At 47.1% G+C, this 14,649-nt stretch overlaps 4 protein-coding genes across 4 annotated transcripts; 2 read left to right on the top strand and 2 right to left on the bottom strand.

Annotated features, from left to right (window-relative positions):
- Positions 1-27: 27 nt before the first annotated feature.
- Positions 28-1,776, top strand: FPOAC1_012207 (uncharacterized protein; the record flags this gene model as incomplete). The annotated part of the gene is made up of 2 exons (XM_044856568.1): positions 28-127; positions 176-1,776. 2 exons carry the CDS (start codon positions 28-30, stop codon positions 1,774-1,776), a joined length of 1,701 nt encoding a protein of 566 aa, XP_044703881.1.
- An 8,273-nt stretch (positions 1,777-10,049) lies between these two features.
- Positions 10,050-10,376, bottom strand: FPOAC1_012206 (uncharacterized protein; the record flags this gene model as incomplete). Its single annotated transcript, XM_044856567.1, has 2 exons — positions 10,050-10,252; positions 10,355-10,376. 2 exons carry the CDS (start codon positions 10,374-10,376, stop codon positions 10,050-10,052), a joined length of 225 nt encoding a protein of 74 aa, XP_044703880.1.
- Positions 10,377-12,406: 2,030 nt separating this feature from the next.
- On the bottom strand, positions 12,407-13,423 carry FPOAC1_012205 (uncharacterized protein; the record flags this gene model as incomplete). Its single annotated transcript, XM_044856566.1, has 1 exon — positions 12,407-13,423. One exon carries the CDS (start codon positions 13,421-13,423, stop codon positions 12,407-12,409), a length of 1,017 nt encoding a protein of 338 aa, XP_044703879.1.
- Positions 13,424-13,772: 349 nt separating this feature from the next.
- FPOAC1_012204 (uncharacterized protein) lies at positions 13,773-14,584 on the top strand (the record flags this gene model as incomplete). The annotated part of the gene is made up of 2 exons (XM_044856565.1): positions 13,773-14,060; positions 14,114-14,584. 2 exons carry the CDS (start codon positions 13,773-13,775, stop codon positions 14,582-14,584), a joined length of 759 nt encoding a protein of 252 aa, XP_044703878.1.
- Between the last annotated feature and the right edge of the window lie 65 nt (positions 14,585-14,649).

Here is a 14,649-nt window from a genome sequence, read left to right as displayed (position 1 = left end):
ATAATCGACCGCCTCAGCAAACACATTATGCCCTATCGCCTAGATACCCACGTCCTGACAGTGGATGCAAACGTCATTCACAAGGTCGACACTGGCAATCCCGCTAACTTGTATAGCATGTGGACTGGTGAGTTGCTTCTTGCATGCGTCGATCCTTTATATGCTGACCAGTCAGTCTTTTCTCGCTGCGCAGACTCTGTTGAACAAGGCCGAAGACTAGAGAACCTCAGCTGGCGACTCTGGCAAAGAGAAACCTTTGTTGTCGACAACGAGGAGAAGACTTCTCCTGCTACTGAGACCCTCCCCCAGAACATCCCATCCGAGTCAAGGATATCCGATCTACCTCAACTGTCTGGCAGCGTCGACTCCCTTGTAGACGAGGAAGCTGTCGACTTTGCACCAGTATCAGCCCCACTTGAGATTGCCCGCCCTCGTGTACGACGACAAGACTCTTGCGCCAGCACCCGAAGCAAACGCGAACGCCACATCAGCTCGGACGACTTCGAGAAGATGATTGTTTCTATCGTCAAGGACAAGGGTCCTCTCTCCGCCCCTCCCCACGTTGCGCCAGTGGCCAAGCAGTCCCTGCCTGTGCCTCCTGCCTTTGAGCGATCCGGTTCTACCACTACCGAGTCGCAATCACCTGCCAAATCAACAACCTCTGAGGGCTCGCCACAGCCTTCGCCCCAGAGCCTCTCTCGCACCACTGTCGTGCGTGGCTTCTCACCTTCCCAGATCCCAACTCCCCGAACCATCTCTGGTGCTCAATTATCGCATGCGATCCCCGAACCCAAGTCTTCGCCTGCCGCAAAGGTAGTTCAGTCTAAGAAGCCTGCTCGCTTTGCGCTTGGTGGCTCTTGTTCGTCTAGTGAGCAGGACCAGAGCCTAAGCATTAGCAAGCCTATCATCCCCATCATCAAGAAGCCCGTGTTCCAAATTGGTGGTTCATCTGAAGAGGATGGATCTCTCAAGAGTGCCATGGCTTCATCACGACCCAGTTCGCTTCTGTCCGCTCGCAAGAAGCAAGCTTCTTTCAGCAACAATGTCATGACCCGAACTATCGATGATGATGATGACGATGATGATGAGGCCGCTGTGGACTCTGATAGCGACGACTACATTGACGAGAGCGCCATCGATGATGATGACGACTCATCTGATTGGGAGGACTCCATGGAGGAGAGCGGCAAGTCTAGTATGGACGACAGATTCTTCCAGCGGGTCGACTCCAAGCCCAACTTGACTTCGCGACGATCTCTCATCACTCTCATGCTTACTCAGAATGACCGCGCACGCAACCTTGGTGGCCACGCTTCCCAATCGACATCAGCTATTCCCCGATCTCGATTGGTCAACGGCCCTTCTCTGGCTGCCTCGCCTAATGATTCTGACGAGGCTCCCTTGATGATGAAGGGTATGCGCGGTCCTGGCCTGAAGCCTATTCACGAGGTTCCCAGGTCTACCGCCCAGCCCATCATGACTGGCCCCAACCACCTCCAGCCTCAGGCTGCGCTGTCACCTCGCACAACTCGCCGCAACATGTTGGCGACTGAGTTGACCGAATCTCTTCGACGTCACTTGCTCTGGGAACGACAGCAGAAGTCCTCTACAGCCAATGCTGTTCTCAAGCGACGACACACATCACATGACGTTGCCAACTTGAAGCAATTTCCCGAGAAGCCTTGCATGAAGCAGAGCGAGGATGTAAACGCGAGCAGCTGGAACCAATACTTTTCCAAGGAGGCCAGCGATGGATACCACTCCAAGGGATGGTAAACAATAATACCCACACAATATTATACCATATATGACACCGACACAGTTATACCCACAACAATTGTGCATTGGACGGCGCACGAAAGGCATCAGCACATCAGCATCAAGCGACTGGCTGCAATTGGCAGCATTTGTTTTATCAATTCATTTAGCGAAACGGGACTCGAGTCAATTTTCATTTTTATTTACCACTCATGCGGGGACTCTTAACGATATGATACCATGAAATCGTGTTTTTATCAAGGCTGCGATGGGCTCATGCTCCGTCATTAACCAGACTCGGGGCACGTGTACTAGTAGTTTTCATACGGATGACGGAAGATATTTAGGGGCAACCTGAGGATATGGATTCGTTACGAAAGTTTCTTCTTTGAGGAGAGCCAAGCAAAGGAGCAAGGGGACGGTCATTGATTTCACTCGGGCGAAAAGAAGAGCCAGCAGCGGAGGAACAAAGCGGAAAAAAAAAGGTCGAACAATACGAGGCCTTGGGGGAGACATTGAAAAGTACGAGAAGATCAAAAGGAGTTGTTCATCAAAAAAACCTGCAAAAGGCGAATTGTCTACTATGAGAAAGAGGTTTCCGCAAAAACATGAATAAAAATTTCCCATCGAACTACATGAAGTCCCTACAGTAGTGAATCGTATGCATTGTGAAGTAATTTCTATGTAAATGTGAGGCATAGCTGGAAATGTCGCCTTGTGCGTTGGAGGAGTTCCAAGGTTCCTGGATGAAGCAGGACGGACATGACCTGGTATGGACGTCATCAATGGCTGGCTATTGAAAGCTGACCTGCTAGGGTCACCTTCACCCAAGACCAAGGTGGAGAAGGGTAAACAACAAACATGAACCAACCGAAACTCATAGCGGCCGTTTGATGCTGACAGGCCGAATTCCTATTGGACCGGGGATGTGAAGCCTCCAAGCCTCAAGGCGTCTTTTTTGGTGTGGCAGACTAGACACAAAGACTCCAACCAGAGACAGACCTTGCAGGGCTCGTGACTTGAACAATTGGCTTTTGGTTTTTTGAAAAGTAAGAAAGAAAGTAAAGAGGAGGGGAAAAAAATGTTGAAAGAAATCAGAGTCAGAGTTATTAGAGTCAGAGTTATTAGAGTCAGAGGGTGAGTGAGCACATGTCAGAGACAACAACATGAATGAATGACCATTAATGGAGGGAGAAGGTTGAGGATTTCACATGTAAAGTAAGCCTATTCAAAATGACTGATTATCAAAAACCAAACTGTCGGTACTACAGATTAATTGCGCACATAATTTACTAGAAAATAAAAAGAATCCTGACAAGGGCTCTTTACGATAATTCCCGTAGTCTTTTCTTACTGTTGTATTACTAGTAGGCGGTCAATTCAATAGCTGTGCGTAGGTTGGGTGCGTGCCATGCTGCTGCTGCAAGCTACTTTAGCACAAGGCAGTGCGTTCTGCTGCTGACTGTCTCTTCTTTGTTGGGGATCCTGGCTGCATGAGGAGGAGGTGTTGCTGTACTAGATAGTTAAAGAAGAGAGTCAAAGCAAGGCCGCATTGAGCCGCCTTCAGGAACAGAAGAGTCTGCCCCTCCTTACATCTCAGTTCTGAGGGGAAAAGTGATATCCGCCCATTGAGTTTTTCACAATACAAGGGTGTTGTCATTTTTTCATCCAGTCTTGGGCAATTGGAAAGAGTGGGTGTTCTCAAGTCCCGTTCCCCGTCCATCAACCCGGTATTCAAAACCGATCCCAACCACCAAAGGGGGGAAAGACGAGAGGGGAAAGGGAGAGAGAGGGTGTTCAATATGGAGAAAAAAATGAATGAAAAATAACGCTAATGATTTTTCAAGTCCAACACCAGCAGAACGCGTAAACATTCAAATCTCCCCTGGACCTGAACCTGCAGAGACCATTCTCCGCAACTCGGCCAAACCTTTGCAGAAGAAGGGTACTATGCCGGGGTTTTAGTTTTTTTGTTTCCTTGGAATATTCCTGGCTCACTCTTATCTTCAGCTTCACCGTCTGTAGGCAAGGTAAGCACAGGTGGGAATTATTAAGGGACTGAGGCGGTGATGCTTGTGTTACAGCGAACAAGCCACGATGCGATATGAGCTGCGAACTGAGCAATACTTTGGTACCTACGACAGGTACAAGCATGGGTTTCTTATTGGTAAAAAATTGAGTTTTCGGCTACGATTACATGCCTTTAAATTAATACTTGGGCTGCAATTGAAAAGTTGAATTGAACGTAACCTCGTATTGGACTACGTACTGCAATTATCATGTCTACTTCATAGCGCAGTCCTGGTCAAAATGAACTATTTACTGGCCTGGACACGTCTTGTCAGTCCAGAACGAACCCCTCTCCATCCGTTCTTGACAAATTTCTCCGCGTGGCCGGTCTTGGTATTATTGGTCTTAAACTAAATTTTGGGTGAATCGCATCAGTCAGCTGGCAAGGTCCTTGAAGTCCACGGCCAAATTGTGGAGGAGAAGGACCATATAATGCTACAAGCGGAGCCGCACTCGAGGGCTGACAACGAGTTAAGCGCCACTTGATTCCGGCACGGAAGATGAAAAGGTCTGCGTATTGAATTGGGTTGTTTCAAGACAGTTGCAGTGAATATGAAAAGAAGAGGCTGGCGTATGCTACGTAGAGGGCTGATTTACTGCATTGTGATGCATGTATGTTTGAAATCAGTCATTTGTGACATCTTATATGTAGTAGAGATTCATTCTCAGCCAGTTAATCGCTGCCCTCAATTGCCTCCCTGCGTAATTACGGTGGGGGAGTGAAACAGATCAGATCGGGTCAAATTAAATCAAAAAGGCAAAAAGAGACAACGACGCCTCTCCCGTTCAGGATCTGGAGTTTCCTGGGGAAAAGTAAAGTGTCTCTCATTTCAGCGTCACCACACACACCCATCTACATGTCTGTCAGTACATCCATATTGGTCAACACTACAACGTGCTGCTGTATTTCTTGAGCGTCAATGGCGTCTAGATGAGAAAATAATAGAAAACAATTATGTTATAAAAACGGATTCAATAAAGCTTTGACGTGGCCAATTCCCCAGAAAAAATAGAACCACGTTGCGGAGAATCTGGAGTACTATTCTGTGGTCATCCATGTGATGAGTTTTTCCATACACTGCCCAGACTGGTCCATTTGTCTACGGATTCGCCTTCAGGTACGGGACATGGGGATAAAGAATTGGGTACAGTAGAGTCTAGAAGAAGAGACAAGAGAGGTCACATGGGACTGGAGAAAATCTCCCTTTCCCGCATTGCGTGCCATGAATGATTTGCTTTTTGCCATTATGTGCGCTTGGAGTTTGCTATCCGTGAGAAGCTGATGGAGAAAACGAGACTAAACTCAATAGGGAGATAAGCAAGGGGGGGTACAGAGTACATCAGCTACGGGCAACCGGGTCTTTTTCCCTTCTGTCTCTTTTTTGACTGAAACTTGACACCAGGGTGTATTGGATGGTGCTTCTTCTGAGTCAGAAGCAAAAAGAGAGAAAAAGTGACAGATGTCATCCACATTGAAAAGTTGCAACAGAAAAGGGACTTAATAGAGAGAAATGCTGGTGGTTTAGGCTAAACCGAATTTTGATAAAATCTAGACCAGACCCCCCATGAAAAGTGACGGGTAAAGTCATATCCTATCCAATCATATTTTAGAAATTGATTTGTTTTTCGAATTTCGAGGGGAGTGTGGTCGGAAATAAGGCAAATCATGTTGGCTCAATTACCGATCGGCATAGGAGGAACTGTATCTCAGAAGGACCCTGCATTATTTTAGGCCATGTTTCGAAGCTCCGAGCCCAGCATCTACATAGGAAGGTTTACAGTACCACTGACATATCATAATGTACTGGCATCTTCAAGAATGTTCCCGTGATTACTTGAAAAGCATATTGATTTGTACATTACATTACCCGGTCTGGACTGTGGAGTCATACTCTCTTTTTCATATTCAGGGTCCTCTTGAAGTATCATCATTAATTTTATACTGATGTGACCGTGTCGTTCTTTTGCGTTTTACTGTATGGTAAAGTAAACTATTGATTCCTTCCCACGGGATCTTGTCAATTGGAAATGGTCTATTCATGACGCGAGGCAGACAGAGTCAGTCAGTCAGACAGACAGACAGACACTGAGCCACCTGTCGGTCGGCTGTGTGGAGCCGATTCCGGTGGCGAACATTTCTCCGCTCAACTGGTCTCGGAAAGGAAACCTGGGGAATTTTATGGCGCATAACGAAAAAAGAGAGAGAGAAACGCGAATGCAACAAGGGTCTTGTGTGTATTTTTATGGCGCGGATGGTCTTTCTTGCATCCATTGCTCAATCTTCAGCTCAGGTCAACCTTGACCGTCTTTCGTGCATGTGCTTAATGCCGCGCATTTATTCACCGCCTGATAACAATTGCGTGCTCTACAATAACAATCTTTGACATTTTGATAAAATGCCGCCGGACAAGAGCATCCGATCCGAAAATAATACCTATACCCGTGGATGTTGATCTTCTTGCCAAGTACGGCACCGCAGTGTCCCGAGGTCACTTGCAGAACCTTACAGCTCAGCATAGCACACCAACAAGCCAAAGTGCCTGAACCGAAATCGAAAGGAATGCCGAGAGATCTAAAGAGGCAAACCATGGCTGACATCAGAATGAACCTCACGTGGGTTCTCAGCATTAAACAGCTGTCACTGTCAAAGAACTAACTAACCAGTCGAAAAAGGTGGTCATGCCCCGGTGACCTAATCAACCTTTTGGCCGAAGTAAGCCTTTTTTTCAGCCTGCTTAAAGAAGGGGGAAATGCAATTCCTCGTGGCCTATGACATGGTTTGCATGATTCGTGGGGTAGACTAGGCTCAGGATTGATCAAGCTCCGGGTCCAGTAGAAGACAGTATTCCGTTTCAGGGGATATGGTAGTCAATGTATCAATTATACGGACTAAAATGCCTGATAATCTGTAGAATAAATGGAATCATTGCAATATTTAATCAAGGCATTGACTGACTAACTGACTAACTGACGTGACAGACGCCATTTCCCCAGAAAAAAAAGGTTCACTGGGGTTCAGTGGAACCTCATCCACTGGGCACGAGAAATCACGGGGAAACCAGGTCGTAGTCACGAAGAAGAGTCGGAAACTTACGTACCTACTCAACACTTTGATATTGAAACGTAAATAACCAAAATAACCGACCGGGACTAGACCGTGAAGCCGGGCTCTATTACGTTAGGGGTATCATGAATACGGAGTTGATGTAAGAGAACCTAACAATTCAAACGGTGATCTGCCGTACATTACGGATACCTATTATAGAGGGTAGTGTCTCTAAAACGGTGGGGCTCAAGTTGCTACCTAAGATCATCGATGGAGAAGGTGAAAAATTCAATTAATTATTATTTAATAAAAACGAAAAACAGAAATAAAGCATGATTAATTAAAACAATGTGGTGTGCGAGGATCAAATCGAAATCAGGCACATGTTGCTGTATCGCGATGGAGATGTGCAATGGGGATTGTACACTTCAAGAAAAAGAACAGAGGTTGCATTGCATTACGCATTGGTTGCAACCAGCTTCCAAGGTCCAGAGGTCAAGGCTGGTGATCAGTCAACGTCAGTCGTTCCAGGGGGATATGCAAGGCTGGTAAAGCCAAAAGATGGTCAATATCGAAAACTTGAGTTGATATCGACAATTACTCTAAATGAAATGAATTCTGCCAGATCTGTCAATCGAGATCCTCTTCTCCCCCCCGGACTACGTCATACTCTGGGGGGTTTCGTCTCGCGACACCCCAGATTTGGGTTGATTTAGATTTGGAGTCAGGTTGTTATTATTGCCCAATCGCATGGCTACAATGTCAGATCTTGTTTTCTTTTGCATCTCAAGTGCTGTATCACGAGGTGTTTGTCTTTTGCTTTGTTGATGTCGATATTGATGCGTTGTTTCGTTGTCGATCATCGAGAGTGTGTTGCAAACGGCCAGCCGTGATAGAAGTCATTCTAACTATGACACAAGGACATGAGACACAAGACACTGCCCGTCTGTCTACCTTTAAGCCGGCTACTCAGTTTACTTCGGCCCGGCAATATATTCGGACGGTGACCACGGTTAATGTGCCCGGAAAATCGCCGACTTTACTTCACCTCACATACCGTTAATATTAATGCTACTGCACCCATTTCTCGGTCTAGCCGCGCTCGTGTTGGCCGCTGTCGGAATTCGTTTAGTGCCAGTTACAAGTGACACAAGCGCGCGAACGAATACATCGACACCTCAGGCTTGTCTGTCTAGAAGTGGTTTGGTCACATTTTCTAGTCTGGTGTGTCTTGTTCAGATCCGAAGTGCCCCGACCAATCACTCACGACTCAAACTGAGACCTTCTAGAAGTCTTCTCCCGCACGTGGAGAAGGAGATTCCTTCTCTTTTTTATCTGGCTCACACCATCTTTTTTGCCATCAACCCATGCTACCATCCATTAAATCAGTCAATCTTATTCCATCACGCGGTACAGTAACTAATTGAAAGCCGTTGGAGGCTTGAAAAGGGAGCTATCCACGGTATTGGAGAAACAAAGAAATGACGCAGCATCTTCAACAGGTTGCGTACTTCAACACAGTGAGAACGTAACATCGACTAGTACTGACCTTCATTGACGAATTAGAACAGTCAATAATCCTTTTTTTCTTTATTTTTTTTTATTAAACTTGAACCACATCTCCACCTCTTTAGTTCATTTCTTTTCATTCAGTTCAAGTTGTTAGTCAAACATCCTTCAGACTTGGTGGAGAACGTGTATCGCATCTCAACATTGAACATTGAACTCCCTGGTCATCAGCCTTGTAAACTCTAATGCAAACGGTTCAAGTTGGGCAGCAAAAACCTCGTCAACATGTTGCATCATTTCTTCTCCGCCAGCCCTGAACTGAACCAAAGAGAATGGCAGAATATATACACTTTGCAAATCCAGAATGGATCCAGTGAAACGGAAGAACTCCTCTCTAATACAGATAAACCCACTCTTTTTCTTATTTTTTCCTTTTCTACGGAGTATTTTCCCCTTCTCCAACTTCAACTCCACTGATAAGAGCCAACAGGCTGCCGGCGACTCTACGGCGATCCTCGGCCCCTCAATAAAGCCATTGTTGTGTTTTGGACCCTCTCTCATCACCGTTTTTGCCTCGTGCATTACACGGCCCTTTTTCTTGTTGTTTGAACGGCCACTGACGTTTTGATACTCTGGTCGCCTTTTGTCGGCCCGGCAGTAACATGACAATGACGACTTTGTGATTGGAGTTTGGCTTACCCGGCTATGGATACCTCGTCTCGACTAACCTCCAAAAGTGACATCTGAACAATCTTGACACGTGAAATTCTCGTGGCTGTGCTGTGTCATGTACCTAGCCACGAGGAGGCGAGTTTGATAAAATGCGCATCTACTCCACCATTGACCATTATCGATAATCGCCATGTGGGCGGACACAGATGTGGATTTATGGATTCAACGGAGTCGCCGATGAGGGGGATCTGAGCTTCTGTACTGCACGGATGGGATAGTCTGTCACTCTATCGACAACGATTCAACAGGGACAAACAGAATACTTGAGGGAGGCTACAGGGACTTGAAGGTTTTTTAGAACGCGGCTGAACAGCCCTCTCTCAATCTTTAAACCGCATCGGATTGGATGCCGACAGAAGATGCCCGTTTGAGAACACCATCATCATCTTCTCAAGGTTAATGAGTTATCAGTCATTAGTGAGCTGCTCACTCTAACGCACGCTCTAGCGCTTATGCTGGTCCTAGGACACATGGGTTTTCGTTCTTCAGCGCGACTTCGGAGGCGAATCTGTCTTTAACGCAGACATCAGTAGCACGGCCAGCACGTGGTAGACGATAACTTCTCCGCCTTCAACCATTGCCCCTTTTGTCTGTTGCCGAGAGTTTATTGTTGTAAGTAGTAAAGCTATTAAACTTTGAGGAACACCCACTTCAATCAGCTGTAAGTAAAATACAATCGGCTGCTGTGCCGCGGCCGGTAATTGAATCGTGGTCGGGGGTTGATGGAACAATGGCAGAGGACATTAATTACGCCTTGGCGTTGCCCATTTCGAGCTCAAGGGTGTAGCATCGTCAACTTTAAATTAACAGTCATGTGTTGGAAAGTCGCCATACTATTCCTGTCTAGACGACCGAGTTGAAGCTTTGATATTGACATGATGCCAAGCATGGCTATCGTATCGCCAAAGCTTAGCTTATTAGCCTGGACGATTAATTACCACCAGTCTGGGGTGCTGTAAATCGAGAAATAGGCATGCTCATCGGCTGCAACCGCTCTATCTCTTTTGATAAAGGTGCTGTGATTTTGCATGGTGGTGTTGTCGAGAGTGTCTTCTGATGCTCGTCGCGGCGTCTGATGCTCAATCTCCAAGATGAGCGCGCCATTCGTCACGGTACCTTTGGCTAATGGCCGTTTATCTGCTAATCAGCATCTGCCTGCGCCTCGAGGCTTAGAGAGGCAGGTCGCGCATGTGTTGGCAGATTGGATTGGACTGGATATTAAATCATCCATCATCTTACCCCAGGTTATCGGGTATATCATGATGCTTGCAGGGCTCCGAGCCAGCTGACACGGTATCATGGCACGGGGAGCTTCCGGGCCATTGGTTTTCTGGATGGTTTGCTCTGCTTCGCTGTCAACATTGATACCCCCTCCTTCTCATTGCAGACAATCGGTCGGGTCGAACAAACCCCCAAATTCGTCCGGATTTCCCCAACTTCCCAAAGAGCCGGAAATTGGCAGAAACAAACACCCATGTCCGGGGAAGCAAATGGGTGATCGCCGACGGAGAAACTGTGCCGTCGAGTGAAACGGGGGCGTCTATCTTGAGTCGGATCTGAGGGCCGTGTCATCTTCAGTTACTCAGTCTGGACTTGTAAGAGCGGCTCCTTTAAGATGACAGCTTCTTCTTTCGGGGTTGACAGGCAACATGTGATGGTTCTGGCCGCCCCTCAATGCATGAGCCAGGATGGGGGTAGACCTGGTGATGCGGAGAACCCTGGGAAGCTTGACATCTCATTCATGCGGATGCATTGAGGGTCTGATCCGCGGGCCTGGGGCTGGGATATGAGAATGAGACCCTTTCGAATTGCTGTGCCTGGGTAGTCTAGTCTATTCCTATTCATCCTGATAAAGGTGGTCGATCGACGGCCCGTAGGACATGGAGATGAGGAATGGGTGGCAGACGGGCCGAGTCGGTGCGATGCGCTGGCAGTCACTGGACACAATTAAAATGTGACGGGAATGTAAGATGATACACTAGAAAGTCTGATCTGATCTGATGTTGAGAGAGTATCTGTGTTTGCTGCGGTAGCCTAGATAGATGTTTCCTACACGTGATAGTCAGTCGAGCACCTCGGTCAAGGAAGGATTTCTAGTCTAGATGATGTCAGAGGGTTCAACAACTGTCAGTCACACAAACTTTAATAGATTATATTCAACATGGGCTTGATTGTTTGAGCTGAAACTGGTTATGCAACGGTTTATCAAGAGTGAAACAGGCAAGACCCCCGCGATGACCCCCATGTAGCTTCACATGACTGCAATATGTCTATTTAAGTCGAAGCATGTGTGCCAAGGAATGGTCAGTTAACGGTGCTGATTGTGGAAAAGATTCCCATTTCCCGTTACAAACTTGACCTGTTCCTGCAATGACGAAGTTGTACTCATATTGAGTAGGCGTTTGTGTATCACGTTGACACGGGGAGTAGCTATTGTACCTGTATCAGTATCAGACGACATTTAAATCTCCGTACAGAAACACTTCACATCATATCCCATACATGTGTCACTTTACTCAAAACCATATCGATTTGATCGACCATGAAATCAGCCTCATAGTCTGTAGAGATGTCATATAATATTTTCACTCCACAACCCTTTCCTGGAACAGCCACATGCACCCAGCTTCAGGCGTGTACATAACGATATAAGCGTTTGACAGAAGTCAGTTGATGAATGATGCATTCACCATTAGCCAGGAACCAAAGACAATAAGCTAACTTGGGCGTTCAATTCCAGTTGATGTGGCTTTCTGTTCCTAAACTTTGTCCTGGATTGGATCGCCAAAAGCGTCCATTACATCATGGCAGGATCCATTGATCAACAATGATGTCAAATCAGTCCTGGTGATATCCATTTATACAACCCTCAAGTGATTCACGCCATGAATCATATTTTAATATCTCAACTCTGACTCGCAAGATAGCCGAGTTGACATAGTTAGCAAGTCAAGTGACATCGTGATTGTCACGACAACCGCATAGTTATCCTGAGAAAAATTGACCGCTGGAATCACAAGAGACGAAATTAAGGTCACTTTATGTTACTCAAACTATAGTTCTTAGACTACTTGTCTCATTCCCTAAGACTCAGGACACCATTTGTTTTTCTCCCACCCACTAGGTTGATATCATTTACATAGTTCTGAATGATGGGCCATATCCATATCGTCGACGGCGTCGCTTGGAGTACCTTGAGCCTGTCTGGGGTTGTTCCTGCTGACGTCTTTTTTCTTGCGAACTAGGTTGCGCGGGATAAAACCCATCAACTTCCATTTGGGGTTGTTCTCTCTAAGAGTCACCAAAGCTGGTGATTGATTGCTGAGGTGGTGCGGTCCCAGCTGGAGGGAGTGGTTTCCACAGACTCTGCGCCGGAGGCACGGATGAACTGGCGAAGGTCGAATCTCCCTGGGGCTGTCCGCCGAAGAAGTTCGAATTCTCCAGAGACTGTCCACCGAAAACAAACTTCTTCTCCTGTGACCGCCCCTTGGTGACTTGTTTGAACAGCGAGGAATTGGTCGGCGGGATCTGTTCAATCTTGGGGATGAGGTGGCGACTGGAAGGTGTTGTTGGTCGCGGCCCCGTCGTAATTGTGCTGGATGCACCAAATACAACAGGCGGTGTTTGGCACCCAAAAGTAGAAGAATTAATCTGCAAGAGTCTGCTCTTGAGGTCCTTTTCGCGGACCGTAGCGGCTGCAAGGTCGGTCTTGGCCTTCTGCAGTTCTTTCTCCATGTCTGTGATCTTGTTCCCAGCCAGCTTCATCTCCTCTTTTGCCCGTTCAAGTTGATCTCCAAGGTCTATAGCGCTCTTCTTGGCATCTTCACTGGCCTTCTTTGCTTCTTGGGCTTCATAAGCCAATACGTTGGCGTAGTCTTTGGAGCGTTTTAGGTCTTCCTCGGCCTGCTCAAGCTTGTTTACCCGATCCTTCTCTCTGTTCTTGTAGGATGCGAATTCGGTTTTGACAGTTTGGAGCTCCAAGGCCAACTTTCGCTCTTGCTGACGCGAAGCTTGGAATGCGGTTTCTTTTTTCAGCAGCTCCGCGCGGGGATTGTCGACATTCTTCTTGAGAAGAGCTAGGTCGGCAATGTGTTTATCGAGCTGGGTTGCCAAGTTCTCCTTTTGAATGTAGACTGCTTCAAGCTCCGAGATCTTTTTCTTTAGTTGGTCGGAAAGATGCTGTTCTCGTTGCTGTGAGGCTTCGAAGAGTTCAGATTTGGCATCGAGAAGCTGTTTGAGCAGCGCGCACTTCTCCAAAGTTGATTCCTGGAGTTGTGCAGCGAGATCTCTTTCTCGTTGAGACGACATGACTACCTCAGAAAAGTGAGCACTTGGGACACGACTTTTCACAGAAAACGTGAAACAAAGAAGAAAATTAAGAGAGAAGTGAGGAGGTGAATTTGTTTCTGCCTAGAGGACGGGAGTGATAATATCGTAGCAAGCGGCAGGGACAAACGTACGTAGCTATGAATCAGTGCTTGCCAGCTGTCAGGCACTGTCAACAGTGATTCACGACCACTTCCAGAGCAAGCAGCATAAATACAAAGGAATTCAAGACCCAGTAAGCTACACAACTTCACTCTTCCAACATCTTCATCTCCCCCCCATTCATCCATCTACCCAGAATATCTATTCGCACTCGACAAGCTTGTGAACCATGCGGTTCATCGAAGCCCCCTACCTGGGCCAAAGCTCCCCTTCTGCCGAAAATGTACTGGCAAAGGCTCTGAAGGAAACGGAAGAAAAGCTCAAAGCTTCTGAGAATGAGAATGAGCGACTCTCTCTCCGAATCAAGCTTCTCGAGGAGCGACATGAACAAGACGGCAAAATGATGGAATTCAACTACCGTCTGCTCAGCCGCCTCGACTGCCTACGAGATGACCACGAAAATCTCAAGAAAACCGTCACTGCTTCCAACGAAAAGTTCGAGAACAAGTTTGCCCGCGTAAGACCAAGCACGCTCAAACATGATATGCTCATGACACTGACATTTACTAGTACAAAAGCAAAGCCTCCGCGCAAGAGAAGGAGATCACCAAAATCAAGGAATCTGCCGTTTCCCTGACCGAGGAACTCTCTGAAAAGTCGGCCAAGAGCGCTGCCACCGTCAGGGACCTGGTCGAGGACGTGGAGTTCTTGAACAGTTGGATGAGCGAAGTCAAGGTGGCTGAATACGAACTCCAAACTAAGGAGGCTGAACACGAACTTCAAGCCAAGAAGGCCGAGCGCGAACTCCAAGACAAGAAAATCGAGCGCGAACTCAAATTCAAGAGGGTCGAACGCGAACTCCAAGCTCAGCAGTCTAGACTCGAACTCTTGGGGCAGGTTTCCGCCTCGCCACGTAGCCGACGTGTTGAAACCGCATGGGGGGACTCGACACGCGATCGACGTGATGAATGGTATGGAGAAGAGGATTTCCCTGTCGCGACAAGCGACCAACTGAATACATGGGGTGGAGGGGGATGGTAATGTAAGGATCATTGACGAACTTGAGGGATCAACAACCCAGTATGCTCGTTTGTTGATGGTGGTGA

The sequence above is a fragment of the Fusarium poae genome, chromosome 4 (assembly GCF_019609905.1).
Source record: "Fusarium poae strain DAOMC 252244 chromosome 4, whole genome shotgun sequence".
NCBI classification, from domain to species: Eukaryota; Fungi; Ascomycota; class Sordariomycetes; order Hypocreales; family Nectriaceae; genus Fusarium; species Fusarium poae.
Note: the sequence above shows the minus strand (reverse complement) of the source record. Positions and strands in the feature narration are given on the sequence as shown.